Below are 15,281 nucleotides of genomic sequence, written 5' to 3'. Positions count from 1 at the left end.
AGAAGAGGAATACTTGTCACATACTACATACAGTTAACTTGTACTCCATGTGCAGGCTACATTAAGGACAGACTTCACGGAGCCAAGTCACAAGACACCTGGACAAGGGGCAGCTTACTCTAGCAGGCAGGTGGGGGTGGGGGACCAGATGCGCTAGGACAAAGGACAATACAGGACCCGATTCTGACTTCCCCAGGAAGGACTCTGCATTCAGCTGCCTTGAAATTGTCTCTGAATTCTACCAACCCCTCCTCATCATTTCCTGCCTTGGTTTTTTTTGCTTTATTCACCTTTTACCAGACTGGAAGTTTCCTAGGCTTAGCCACTTACATACATCATGTCGTAAATATTAAAATGCATCCTTATTGAACATGAAGTAACATCTTGCTATAAAAATTTTTTGAAAAAGATTTTGCAAATTTCAAATTTTTTAAGACTAAATGATTTTATTCTTGTGACTTACCTAAACTTTATTATATTTATATATAATTAGGGTCGTGTCGCAGTTGATTAGATATTGCAGACATTTCATTAAATATTAACTCGGATTTTTCTAGTTGCCTTTCCTTATTTTGGAACCTTTTAAATTTTTTTCTTCAGGTCTCAAACGTTTTTTACAAGGCCTTTGAAAAGTTAATAGGCCCTGAGGGATAAGAGAGTCCAGCAGAACCTCCTCATAGCCCCTCTCATGTAGGGAGCTGTATACTAAAAAAAAGAAGGAAGTAACGAAGGAATGAAGGACGTGAAATCGTTTTCCCAAGGTGGGTTCCCTTCTCAATATTCTGGAATCTCAGCCCAGCCAGGCGTCTGGGTAGGGAGGCCTCTCCCCTAGCAAACCCGGCGGCCGGCGCTCAGCGGACCTAGGCAGGGTCAGCCTGGGCCCGAGGTCGCGACAAGGGCCTGAATACCGACCGCCGACGGCAGGCGAGGTCTGTCTTCCCCCCGCCCTCCTCCCGCAGCTGGTGCGCATGGGCAAAACCGCAGCCCGAGCCCTGGTTCCCCTCCCCCACTGCAGGTGAGCCGCAGAGCCGTGGCCCCCACTCCCCGCAGCCCCGGGGGTGACGTCAGGCCTCTGGACCGCGCTCCAGCCCCGCCCCTGCAGGCAGCGCCGGGAGCCCGCGACTCGGCGGTGGAAGCCGGTCCCACTGTGGGACACGCCGGCTGCGACAGGCAGAGGGGGCGGCGAGGCTCCGGACTGGGCTGCCGCGGCGGCCCGACGCCAGGGCGTGGAGCGTCTAGGCGGAGCTCGGGGCTCTGGCCGCGGGCACACCTGCCCGGCCGTCCGCCCGCACAGCCAAAGCCGCTGCGGGGTCCGCACCCACTGCCCCGCGGGATCGCGGGACGCCCTGCCAGTCTCAGCTGTCCATCTCTGCCCTAGCCAGCCAATCACCCACGACTGCCCCGGCCGCACCTCCCGGAATCTCTGATGGACGTGCGGCTTAGCCTATAGTATGGGGGCCTCGGCCGCCTGGGCTGGGAGCGGAAGCCAATGAGCATCGTTTCAGGTGGGTGGAGAGAACGGACCTCGGGAAGGTAGCTTCGTTCGGGTTGCTAACGTCTTCCCTTGGAGATGGGCGCGCAAACGGACCAGTGGGTCTGGGGGCGGTGGTGACGGGCGTGGAGCTGGCCCAATGAGGGTGGGAGTGGGTGGGGCAGCCCGGAGTAGCAGTGCTAAAGGAGCCCGGCGGAGGCAGCGGTGGGTTTGGGACTGAAGCGCCGGTTCTGTGGTCGCGGCTGGGGACGTGCGCCGGCGCCACCATCTTCGGCTGAAGGTGAGAGGTGCGGTTGCCCGGGTCCGAGACCGGCGACCGGAGCCTGGGGACGGTTTGTGGTGGGGGGAAGGATCCTCGGCGGCTCTGGAGGGCGAGGACGGAACCGAAGCGGGAGCTGGGGAAGACAGAAGGGACTCTGGGCGGAGGGTTTGTGCTGCGGGGGCCGTAGATTCCTGCGAGGAAGGACATTGCAGGGTGGTGGCGGGGAACGGGACCCCAGTGGGTGGAGAGACCCCTGGAGGGGCGGGGAACGAGGTCCGAGGTCCTTGAGAGTGAGAGACTCCTGCGGGGATGAGGGCCTGGGGGTGCGGGAGGACTGCCCCTGAGGGACTGGGGATGGAGATCTGCGGGTGGGCATGTGCGGACCTGGTAACTCGGCGTTCGGGATCCTTGCGGCGCGTGTTTGGGGGGACCTCGTGCTCTAGTGGGGGTCCCTGGGGATCCCACGAGTCTTTGCCTGTTTCTCAGGAGGGCAGGGAGTCTTCGGGCGGGCTGGAAAGCGCAATCCCGATTGGGGGTGGGGGGAGCGCTGGACGGGAAGGGCCCTTGGGTGGGCTGCTGGGTGGCTTAGGCCGGCTGCGGCACCCGGAGCGCGGTGCGGAGTTCGCCGAGGGGTCGGAAGGCGGGCGGCGCGCCTGGACCTGCGGGGTGGAGGGACGCGAGGGCAGGGCTGCGCACGGCCGGGGCAGCGCGCGGCGGGTGAAGGTCTGAGCAGCCGGCCGCGGGCTTGGGGAGGGTCGGGCTCCGCTGGTCCCGGGGGAGCAGGGCGGGAGGGGCGGCGTCAGACCCGGCTCTGTGGGGGCGGCGGGGACCGGGGGTGGACGTCCGGCCAGGCCCGGGCGGCTTGGGGGGGCGAGGCGGGAAATGTGGCGGGGGCGCGTTGCTGCAGGGCGGCTGGGGGGGAGGGTCAGCCCTGGCTTCGGGATCTCTTTATTGTGTAAAGGATCTGGGCATGGCTCGCCGCGGAGTCTCTTCTTGGCCTTCTGCAGTGGGGGGGTCCAACCTTGAGCCCATAAAATCGGCCTGGAACGAGGTCGGAGGGAAGTTGAAGGCGCCGAGTCCCGGCGTCCGCGCGGGCTTTGTGGGCCTGCGGTGGGCGGATGCGGCCCGGGGACCGGCCAGGCCCCCAGCCCGGCCTGCCTGGGAACCCGGGCCTTGGGAAGGAGTCTGGCGACCTGGCGGGTCTGAGCTCGGCTGGTGAGTTTTGGCTAACGTGGCCTCTGCCTATGACCGTTATCTCCGTTCCTTAGGGCCTCTGCAGCTCCCTTCAAGATCACTGCGGTTGATGGAAGGGGGTGGGGTGGGGTGGGGTGGGGTGGGTAGGGGAAAGCAGGCGGGTAGATCCCTAGTGCAAAAGAAACAAAGACGGCTGTTTTCGCTGAATAATATAATACCAAATTTAATACTTCAGTTTTGCCGAGATTTTTGTTTTTTAACATTGAAACTGAGGATTCTTTGAGTCAGGCTTCATTATTCTTGATAGTATCTCACTCTGGAAAACTTTAATGTATTTATTGTTTCATTTCCTTCGTCCATCGGCCGTCATTAATTATCCTTTTAGTCCCATGCTTTTGATGTTTAAGTATGCCCTGTCTGTCACGGATCCTGGAAAAGTGGCCATTTTATGCATCTCCTTACTTCTGCATCTTAAATTCAGTTCCTCCCCGTCCTTATCTGGAGAAAGCATATGGTGTAATTGGGCGATATAGCACCAGCTTTTGCAGCAAAGAGATGTGACCCGAGAGCTTGCCTTTTCACTTGGGCCCCTTAGGGAAATCATTTCAAGGAAGACAGGCTGGATGGAAGGTGAGACAGGAAATTTTCAAGGGCACGTTTTATGGTGAAAGACTGTAGTCTTCAGCGGTTTGTGTACCTTCTTGTCATGTAGGAAGAATAAAAATTCCTGGTGTCGGTCTCCCTGCTTCAGAAACGTTTAACACAGTGTAAAGATATTCACAGAGGCGGCTTGGGCCATGAAGAGCGGTAGTGTCCTTTTGCACTTGATTTGCATTTCTGCTCATTTTTGGTTAAACATGATTTTGATGAGTGAACAGACTTTCAGGTCTCTGTAAGATGAGTGACCTTAGTGGTAGCTTTACACAAATTGTAGACGATTTTGTTTCAGTTTATCTGTCTCAGAGAGATGTGCTGTCATGGATCATTTATCCATCGTTTTTGTTTGGATTTTGGTATGCAAGATAGTCATAAAACTGTTTCCCTGTGCCTCTACCTACCATAGGCTCTGGGAGGCAGTTGAGAAGCTTAGTGGGTGGTGTTTCTTTGGGAGTGAAAGATGGCCTTGTGGATGGACCCCCAGGGGTGTGTGTGTGTTGAAAAATCAAGTGAAGGTGATGGGGCTTTGACTCTGGGGTGGCGGGTGGCTGATAAATGATTTGAGTATAATTAGGCAGTTACTTCAGAGGACACCAAGAACTTTCAGATTCTGTCTGTTATAAAGAGGTTCCTGTTTATTCCTTTTTTATGAAATATAAAGCCTTTGACAGATTGTGCTAGTGTGTTCATTGGCTGATCTTTCCTCATTTTTCTTTTTTCTTTTTTTGTCCACACCATGTGGCTTGTGGGATCTTAGTTAGCCAACCAAGGATCAAACCTGGGCCCCCAGCAGTGGAAGTGCAGAGTCCCGACCGTTGGACTGCCAGGGAATTCCCTGAGCATGTACTCTTGAAACCATAATTGATCATTGATTGACAGGCAGTATGTAGTGTATACTACATGTCAAAGTTTTCCCCTCCTCACCTTCCATCCTTGTAGCACGTGTTCTGGAGCTGAACTCTGGGTTTCCTCCCAGCTCTGTTCTTTGTTAGCTCTGTGACTTTGGGCCAGTTTTTGGCTTTCTTTTGGGTTCCTCACCTGTAAAATGGAGATGGTAAAAGAACCTGCCTGGTGAGCCTGTTGTGAGTATTAAGAGTTGATATATATACACTTAAACCACTTAAGAATACCACCTGGCCATTATTAGTGGTATATAACAACAGTATTTGCTGTTTTCAAAATTCTAATGTTACCCTTCCTACAAGGCAAAGCATTTGAAAGTGGTTTCCCTATTAAATACCAGTATTATCATGACAAGTTGCCAAATGTACAATGGAATGAGAAAAATACAACATATTTGGCAACCTCAAGTGAACAGTTAAAATGAACAAAACCTCTTCCCTGGCCTTAGGAACTCTACCATCTAAACAAGGATTTGAGCACCTACTGCCTGCTGAGACCTCTGGTAGAGACGAGAAGGGTGCCAGAAGAGCAGCACAAAATGTTAGGAGGAGGAGAAGGATTAAATTGCCAGGTTGACCTGAAAAGAACTTGTGAAAGGATGGCATTTGGGTCAGGATTTAAAGGAATGGTCGGCTTTTGGTGGTGGAGGAGAAGCCGAAGCTTACTCTGAGGGTCAGGACCATTCATGTAATGGTTGATCAGTAGGTATATAAATGCCCTCCTGTGGACCAGGAAGTCAGCTCACCGTATAGCAAGGACAAAACCATCCTTGCAGTGTTTGGTTAGTTATAGAAAACTCTGGAAAAGTAAAAGGTAAAAAGTTTGTAATCCCACTACCCACTATTTGTTTCCTTTAAAACAGAGACGTTTATATGTAATTTTCCCCCACAAAATTGGGAGCATATTATAATCACACTTTTGTGATCCCTTTTTTCTTATGTTAAATTACAGGTGTTTCCCCACCTAGCAATAGTACATACTAATAAATTTAAAATGTATTGATTTGATCAAATAATTTTGAAAGTCCATCAATTCTTAAAAAAAAAAAAGACCTGCCCTAGAAATGACCTGTTATTCTAATTTATAGTCACTTGCTAAATCTCAGCAGATAATTTACATGCCCGTTGTAAAAGGAAAAATGCATGCATTTTTCTGAAGTATTATATCAGGTATACAGTTTATACCTAATATGGATAATAAGAGTAACTTGTTATCCTATTTTTGTTCTAGCTGGACATTTTCTCTAAGAGGCTGTTCTTCCTAAGGCAGAATGTGTCCTATAGTCTCTATCCAGATTTATCCAGAGTGATTCCCACTTCAGAGCCATCTTCTTCCTAGCAGTGGGTAGTCTATGGGTTGGGAAGACAGAAAATTAGTTATTAATCTTATTAGTGCAGTCTGGAGAGATGATGTGTTTTTGAAACCATGCTTCAGAATGTACATATATGTATGAATATTTTTTCTATTGCCTTCTCCCATGTGGATGCCTTTTAGTTAGAAAGCATATTAGTAAATCTGTTGGTAGAAGTTTTAATGTTATGTGTTTTGTGATTTTTGTTTTATCCGATTGTATACGCCTAAAACTGGTAAGCATATCCTCTCATTCAGTTAATGAATTAGTCTGAAACATTGGTTTTCAACCTTTTTTGCCTCCCCAACATATCTGGTGGTAGCAGTGGTTCACCATGGCAACCAGAGAACTGTGGAGTGATAGTTCTCAAAGTGTGCTCCCAGGACCAGCATTATCAGCAGCATCTGGGAATTTGTTAGAAATGCAAATGACCAAGGGTCTCCGCCCCAGACCTACTGAGAATAAGGCCTGGCAGTCTGTATTTTAATAAACCCTTCAGGTGTTGCTGGTGTAAGAGCCAAAGTTTGAGAGCCCTGCTCCCGGCCATGAGTGTCTGTAATCCTTTACATTGTAACAACCAGTTTCTGAAAAGTCTTAGCTATTTGATTCTAGTACATTCTTACTGGGCCTGAAAGGGCTAGTATTTGGTTTCCTCTATCAGTGTTTAATCTTTTAGGATAAAGATAGCAAGATCTCTTTAAGAATCTGAAGAAAGTTATGCGTGTTCTCTTCAGAAAAGCACAGGTCTACAAAAAATTGTACAGTGTATGTAGACCCATTTCAGTGCCTTCATGAAGCCTGAACTTTGTCTGTGCACTGAAGGTTAAGAACCTCTTGATGGGACTTCCCTGGTGGTCCAGTGGTTAGGACTCCACGCTTCCACTGCAGGGGGCCCAGGTTTGATCCCTAGTTGGGGAACTATGGTCCCAAATGTCATGTGGCATGGCCAAAAAAAAAGAAAGAAAAAAAAAAAAAAGAACCTCTTCACAGCCTGGGGTGATTTTGATTTTCCTTGTATCCTTCCATCTAAGAGGTAAGTAGGCAGGCAGGCAAGAGCTTACCAAGAATCCCCCTCATCTTGGTGAGAGGGAGAAGTTGGGAGAGTTGGATGGAGGAGCAAGAACAGCTGCTTTCTTGCCTTCTTTCATTGATCTGAGTGAGGTTTGTGATAACCTGGAATTTGGCTGGAAAACGACTTACTACTCCAAGTCATAAGGGAAGTGTTTAATGATGGTGTTGGATTCCAGAAAGACACTTGTCAGGCAGGAATGATGAGTCACACCAGAAAGGTGAGTGACGAATGTAAAATCCTGTCACTTGATCCGCAAAGTCAGTCCCACAAGCATGAGAGGAGAAGTAGCTTCAAGGACTGTGTGTTGGGCTTTGGCTGATAGCTACATGTGAGCCAGCAGTGAGCACTCAATAAACCACTGAGGTCTTAGATACGTTCATTGTAGAAGTCCCAGAAACATGCTTGCTCTCCCCACCAGGGCTGAGGCTGTGAACAGTTCCTCTCTCTTCTGCACCAGTCTGGAATATTCTGTTTGCTTCCGGCCCCTCTAAACGGGTGTAAACACATGAAGTCTGTTTTGAGGCGAGAGCCCAGAGTGGGGGAGTGAGTCCTGGTACAGGGCGGAATGCAGACGAGGAGCCGGAGGGGAGCAGCTGCAGGCCTGGGAGTGGAGACCTGGACAGCCACCATCACATACTTGAAAGGCTGGGTGTGACACCAACTCACGCACTCACCCTCTGTGGCCTCATGTGATCACACTGAGATCACGTGGGCCATGGAGAAGCTGCAGGGGGCTGGCTTAGGGGAATCGTAAGAGTGTTGAGTCTGTTGTCTGAAGGGCATCTTCCCAGGTGGCACAGTGGTAAAGTATTTGCTTGCCAACACAGGAAACAGAGAGTCACAAGTTCGATCCCTGGGTTGGGAAGATGCCCTGGAGTAGGAAATGGCAACCCACTCCAGTATTCTTGCCTGGAAAATTCCATAGACAGAGGAGCCTGGCGAGCTGCAGTCTATGGGGTTGCAAAGAGTGGACATGACTGAGTGCCTGTGCACACAAACACATAGGATGGGAGGAACGTTCTAGACCTGAGGTTTGCTCTACTGGTCACCGTGCATTTCTGTAGTGACATCCAGGTGGTTGCAGTCATTCCAGCACCACTCCCAGGGTCGTTTATCCTGAATTTCTGTTTTCGTTTTCTTAGTTTTCCTTTCCCTTCTTAACTCCCTGTTTAATTTGTGGTGGGGGTGAAATAGGAGATGAAGAGAAAAACAGAGTCCAACTGCAACTTTGCTGTTTCCTCCCACTTGTGTTTCAGCCCTCAGTGACTGAGGGTACATCTTGAGTGGTCCTCAGAGAACCAGTCATCATTTATGGTCACTCCTGGAATTTACCTTGGAAACCCAGTTATTGGGGCCCTGGAGGGGGCTACACCAGCTTCTTCACTCCAAGTTCATGCATTTTGTTTACCAGAGCTTTTGTTTTTAAGTTTCTTGGAAGAGTTGTGAACCACAGCTTATTTCTAAATATCTGACTTTGTTTTCCTCCTCTTCTCATAGAGGCGATCGCTCTTGGAGCTTCCTGTTTACAATGGCACAGAGAACTGGACTCGAAGATCCAGAGAGGTATCTCTTTGTGGATAGGGCAGTCATCTACAACCCTGCCACTCAGGCTGATTGGACCGCCAAAAAGCTAGTGTGGATCCCGTCGGAACGCCATGGTTTTGAGGCAGCTAGTATCAAAGAAGAACGGGGAGATGAAGTTATGGTGGAGTTGGCGGAGAATGGAAAGAAAGCAATGGTCAACAAAGATGATATTCAGAAGATGAACCCGCCTAAGTTTTCCAAGGTGGAGGATATGGCGGAATTGACATGCTTGAACGAAGCTTCTGTTTTACATAATCTGAAAGATCGTTACTATTCAGGACTTATCTATGTAAGTATGCCCTCTAAATAATCATGTGAATTGGTGCCTGGAAATTCATGAAAATCATACATACTGCCCTAATCAACATGGAATACTCTTTCTGTTTAACATGACTATTTGTACTAAAGATGGGAAGATTGCCCCAAGTCTTACTTTGCTTTAAATCTTCATTTTAAATAATCCAGTCTGGATTAAATACACTAACACGGATTTGAGACTGTTGTGTAGGGGTGCTCTGGAGCCTGGTAAGATGGAGGAGAGCATGTGGCAGAAAGATCAGGGAACTTAATATGGTAATGAGAGTTGCATTCACAGTAGGATATACACTGGATTTCTAGTGCATATCCGGGGGTGTAAAGAAGCGGGGCTGCAAGCTTAGAGGTTTCAGTGAAGAGTGAGACCAAGGTCATTGGGTACAGGGAAGTGGGAAAGCTGAATGCTGAGGTTTTTAAGAGGAAACAGTTCAGGGTCAGATTGAAGCTGGGGCTGTCCTGTGGTTAGTAGTTGCCACATGTCACAGTCACTGACAATGTTGCTGAGCATATGGAAGTTCCCGAAAATAATAAGGGGCAAGGTTGAGAAGAAATATGCAAGCCAGATACTGCAAGAACCTAGAAAGCCAAAATATGTTTGAAGGGATGGTAGACACAGGTGGTGGTATTGGTTTAAAGAGGGCAGGGTAATTAGCAACGTGGGTGGACTTAGGGATGATCGTACTAAATGAAGTCAGTCAGACGGAGAAAGACAAACACCATGTGATATCACTTATACGTGGAATCTAAAATATGACACAAACTTATCTACGGAACAGAAACAGACTCGCAGACCTAGAGAACAGACTTGTGTTTGCCATGGGGGAGAGGTGGAAGAGGGATGGTTTGGGAGTTTGAGATAGGTAGATGCAAGCTATCATATAGAGAATGGAAGAACAGCAAGTTCCTACTGAATAAATAGCCCAGGGAACTGTATTCAGGATCCTTTGGTAAACCATAATGGAAAAGAATATGAAAAAGAATATGTGTAGGTACACACTTTTTCAAATTCTTTTACATACACGTATATGTGTATGTGAATCACTTTGCTGTACAGTAGAAATTAACACATTTTAAATCAACTATACTTCAATAAAATAAATATAAAAGAATAAAGAAGGCATGGCAGATAGAAGGTAGATTTAGAAAGGAGAGACGTTGAGAGAAAGGTTTGATATTGTAATGGTCTGAATTTGGGAAACCACTTGAATTTTAGGCAGAGGTAGCATTTGTACTACTAATGTTCAGGCATAAGTCAGAACTTCAGCAACTCAGAGGTCATTTTCCCATAGAATTAGTTTATTTAGTGGATATGTACTGAGCACCTACTATGTTCTGCCCCGAATATTCATTGGAAGGACTGATGCTGAAGGCCCAGTACTTTGGTCACCGATGTGAAGAGCTGACTCATTGGAAAAGACCCTGGTACTGGGAAAGATTGAGAGCAGGAGGAGATGGGAGTGGCACAGGATGAGATGGTTGGATGACTCAATGGACATGAGTTTGAGCAAACTCCCGGAGATAGTAAAGGACAGGGAAGCCCGGTGTGCTGCAGTTCATGGAGTCATAAAAGTCAGACACGGCTTAGTGACTGAACAACAGCTATGTTCCAGGTGCTGGGGAGAGTGCAGGGAACAGGCCAGGCCAATCCCTGCCTTCGTGATACTTCCTTATAAGGAAATGAAACAGGACTATGGGGATGGCTTTCCCCCGTGAGTATGGGAAGGATTCTGAGAAGGTAGCATTTGAGCTGGAATCTGGCTGGTAGGAAGGAGTTTGCCATGGGAGCATCTGAGGAGTAGTTTGTTCATGACTTTTGCCAGAAGGGTTGAATCAATCCTGATGGTCTCTTTTATTTTATTTTTTCTCTGTGAGTTAGGATGCAAAGTAAGAGAGTAAGAGGCACCAGGGTTGGGTAGGTGACTTGAGAATGGGGATGCCTTGCAAAAGGGAGGAAGCAAAGGATAAGAAAACAGTTGGAGAGCAGCGTTGGGAATCCAGCGGAGACTGAGCAGCAGAGTATATTTTTGCCTGGAGCGAGGGAGGGAGAAAACTGCGATGGGCAGGGACTGTGGGCAGATCATAATGTTGAGATCAGAGCGGTGGATCCATTTTGGATGATCCCCTGTGCAGTGAATTGTGACGGGCTGGAAAAGCAGGGACACAGCCAAAAAGGTGTGGAGCACTGCCCTGAGAACAGGAGTCTGTCTTCACCTTGCCTCCCCCTGGCCCCTGTGGGTGACTACACTAAGGACAGAGGAGGGAAAGAGGGGTAGGAGGCTGTGGGTAAAAGTGAAGGATGAAGGGAAAAGCAGTTTAGTTTGCTGTAGCTATTCCTCATGACAACTCTAAGACTTTGCAAGTATCTTTTATTGAGTTTGACTTATTTCCAGCTTAATTCAGGGTCAGCATAAGTAAATTATCTTGAATTTCTTGTCAAAGCGTGGCCGCCTGGTCTTTAGAAAAGGAGAATCTGAGTTTTTTAAGAAGTTCTAGGGTCCCAAGAGAGGTGAGGGTTTGGGAGGATCATACCTTCAGTTAGTGGAATGGAGAAAAGTTTCCTACAGAAGATTCAGATTGGAGCACTTGACTGTAAAGAAACCTGCTAAGGAATGGGGCTGTGTGTGGCCATGATTGCTAAACATTGAATGAAAGGTGTGTTGGGCTTTGAAATTTACCAGGCAGTTGAAATTGATCAGTTGAGGTACCATGAGAGCAGACACTATAATAGCTTGGCTGGGACCTTTGGGATATATTTCTATAGATAAGATACAATGTAAGTTACTTAGGTTTGGTTATGTTACTTCCTTATATCTTTAGATTTAATCTCCCCAACATCCAGCTCTCTGGTCATTAATTTTCATTTTCTTTCCTAATAAAATCATTTTAAAACTGCAAATGTCATCTCTACTGACTTTTTAGCTTTGTTTGTTGTTGTTGTTCAGTGGCCAAGTTGTGTCCAACTCTTTTGCAACCCTGTGGACACATGCCCTTCACAGATTTTGATGTGTAGTACTTTTATTGTTCAGTTCTAAATATTTTCTAACTTCTTTCTTCTTCAACCTGTGAACCTTTTGAAAGTGTACTTAAAAGTGTACCTAAACGTTGGTTTTTAAGTTATCTTTGTTACTGATTTTTAAGTTAATTTCCTTTTAGTCAAAGAATATAGTCCACATAGTATTTATCATTCCTTGCTTTTGTTGAGACTTGCTGCTTGTAGCACACTGTCAGTTACGTTTATGAGTGTTCTGTATGTTTGTAAAGAATGTATATTCTCTTTTGATGGCTGTTCTGCTCACTGCGTGGAGCCTTAAGTAGTGGGATTTTAGGCCATCATATATCTAAACTGACTTGTTTTCATTCAGGGCACCATGGGTTAGCTGTCTGTCACTGCCTTTTGATTTTTGCAGACTCAAACAATTGGAAAAAAAGAATGTGTATTCTGTTACTGTTGGGTGTGGAGTTCTATATGTGGCCATTAGACTAAGCTTTTTAACTTTGTAAACTTTACTAATTTTTTTTCTTCTTTGTCTATGTGTTATTGAGAAGTATCTTAAAAACTCGCACTGTGTTTGATCAAACTTACGTACGTATTCCTTAAAAATATAGTTTAGTTTTGCCTGTTGTTGAATTTTTATATGAACGAATGTCTTAATATATTCCTTTTTGTGTCTGTTTTTTTTTCTTTTGCTCAGCATTTTATTTTTTAGATTCACTCATGTTACTTTGTGTTAATGTAACTCAGTAGTTCTCAAAGGGTGCTTTATAGACTCCTAGGGGCTTCTTTAAAACCCTTCCATGACATCCTTGAGGTCAAAACTATTTTCCTGATTATCAGAGACTTTATTTGCCCCTTCACTGTTGACACTGATACTGATGGTGCAAAAGCCATGGTGAGGAAAACTGCTGACACCTTATCATGGAGGAGGCAGTAACCCCATACTGTCCTGGTGGTTGTGCTGATCTAGTTTTGTTCAAGAACGTCCTTGATAAAGCAGGAGAAATGATGGGTTTTATTAAATCTCCGCTCTTGGGAACATGTCTTTTAGTATTCTTTGTGATTAAACGGTAAGTATGCATAAAACACTTCTGCATATTGAACTAGGATGGTTGCTTTGAAGAAAAGCATGTATGTATAGCTATATGAGTTACAAGCTAAACTTGCCTTTTTTTAGAATAGAATGCCATTTTTATCTGATAGAATGACTGGTAGATAAGCTATGGTTAATTGACACCAGGGTACTTGGCCAGACATTTTCTTGAAGATGAACAGGGACTTCCTATGTGGTCCAGTGGTTAAGACTGCACCTCAAGTTCAGGGGATGTGGGTTCCAACCCTGGTTGGGAAGCTAAGGTCCCACACACTGTGCATGGTGGGGTGAAAAGAAAATGAACAAAGTGAGCCTGACACTGCAAAGAAAACAATTGAATATATTTGTCAGTAATGATAAAATTTGATTTTCCACATGAAAATTAAAAGTTGCATCTGCCACTGAACTTAATACCTTGTCAATACATAAAACCTTTCTGATGAGGTAGATGGCAATATTAATGAATGTGGTTTTTTTTTTAATAATGTCATATAGTGTGAGATGTTATCATTTGGAAGACTTGTATAATTCATTGAGCCAGAGTTTTCCAAATGATGTGTACATGATGTTACAAAATCATGCCTGGGTAGAAGATTCGTTCAGCATAGAAGTTGAGCCAGTGACTTCGATGTGACAGAATATGGAAGGCTCACTGACAGGGTGTCACATGCTACATTGCATCTCATTTTTGAGACATTCTCACCTGTCGAGTTTTGGTGTAGTATCAGAGAAATATCTATAACCTCATGAGAAGACTGCTAAACTACTCCTCCCTTTTCAAATTAAATATCAGTGTAGGACTGATTTCATGTATTTCAGTCAAAACAACATCACAGATAGATTGAACGCTGAAATGGAATGTTGAATGTTTTCTATTAAGAAAATTGAGTGTTTTCTATTAAGCCAGACAACAAAAGATTTGCAAATAAAAGACAGTGCCGCTCTTATTTTGTTTTAGAAAACAAAAGGTTTTTTTTCCTAAAAATATTATTTTTATTTTTAAACAAATAAATATGCATTAAAACTAGTTTATTAATATTTGTATATTTATATAAAAATATATAATACAGAAGATTCGGGGGATCTTTAACAGTTTCTAAGAGTAGTCAAATGCCCTGAACTATAAAAGTATTTTGTTCATTTTTGTGGAATGTAATGTTCCAGTGTAAGATTTTTGTCCCAATTTATTTATCCCCTCAACTGATTTTGAGCATTCCCCCTGTCTCCCGCCCAGTTTAGGGCTATTGCAAACAGTGCTTCAGTGAACAGCCTTGGTCATGTCCTGGTGCATATAAGCATGGCTTTCTATAAGGTGTATAACCAGGAGTGGAATTTCTGGGTGACACAGGACATGCATATCCTTAACTCATATCTTGAGCATTTCTAGATAATACCTGAGATAGATTCCATTAGGAAACACACGGCCCTCTAAATAGGTATTCGGCACATTTAATGAGGGGAGGATTTACAAACACGTGAATAGAGTTGAGAAAACAGATGCAGAAATGTTGCAGTATCCTGTCACTAGTGATGGCTGAGAGCCCTGGACCAACCTTGATCTTTAAAGAAACAAAGAGCTGGTACCTTGATCAGGAGAGGACGCTTTGTGGAGAGGGCTTCCTGGTGGAAACTGGCCGCCTTCAGAGGGAACCTGATGCACTGGCCTGGGGGATAAACATCCTGGCTTCATTCTCTCCCCATTCTCAGTCTCCTGCTGCCTGACTTAGAGGAAAGGGAATTTGATGATATATTTCTTAAGAGTCAGTCTCAGTTCTATTTGGAAGTGAATTTAGTGTATGGTACAAGGTATGGGCAAGGTTCATTTTTTTCCCCCACATGTCTATTCAATTAGTCCAGTGACATTTATTGAAACACAACCCTCTCTCCACTGTGCTGAAGTGTCACCTTTATCATAAATCAGGTGCTCACGAATGTGTGCTTGACTTCCTGTTGTTTCATGGGTCTGTTATGGCCATCCTTGGGCTGATGTCACATTATCTTGATTAGTACAGCTTTATACTATGTCTTGTGGGCTTTGCAGATGGTGCTAGTGGTAAAAACCCACCAGCCAATGCAGGAGACGTAAGAGATGTGTGTTCGATCCCTAGGTGGGGAAGATCCCCTGGAGGAGGGCATGGCAGCCCACTCCGATACGCTTGCCTGTAGAATCCCATGGACAGAGGAGCCTGGCGGGCTACAGTGCATAGGGTCGCAAAGAGTCAGACATCGACTGAAGCGACTTTGCACACACACAGTGTGTCTTGGTATCCAGTATGGTAAACCCTCACTTTTGTTCTTTGAGATTGTTTTGGTTGTTAGGTCCTTTGCATTTCAGTATAATTTTAGAACCGTCTTGTCAGTTT

General features: G+C 45.8%; 1 protein-coding gene across 6 annotated transcripts in view; it reads left to right on the top strand.

The window, feature by feature from the left end:
• Positions 1,236-15,281, top strand: part of MYH10 (myosin heavy chain 10) — a 121,617-nt gene continuing 107,571 nt past the window's right edge. The window contains exons 1-2 of one of the 6 annotated variants that reach the window (XM_018064634.1): positions 1,236-1,505; positions 8,429-8,804. In XM_018064634.1, coding sequence (XP_017920123.1) covers positions 8,460-8,804 — 345 coding nt within the window. In that variant the 5' untranslated portion in view covers positions 1,236-1,505; positions 8,429-8,459. Of the gene's footprint in view, positions 1,506-1,623; positions 1,773-2,819; positions 2,970-8,428; positions 8,805-15,281 lie in introns of those variants that run through there. The other 5 variants (XM_018064633.1, XM_018064636.1, XM_018064637.1 and 2 more) reach the window with 5 other exon arrangements.

Source organism: Capra hircus, chromosome 19 (assembly GCF_001704415.2).
Source record: "Capra hircus breed San Clemente chromosome 19, ASM170441v1, whole genome shotgun sequence".
In the NCBI taxonomy this organism is placed as follows: Eukaryota; Metazoa; Chordata; class Mammalia; order Artiodactyla; family Bovidae; genus Capra; species Capra hircus.
This window is presented reverse-complemented; position numbering and strand designations above follow the sequence as displayed.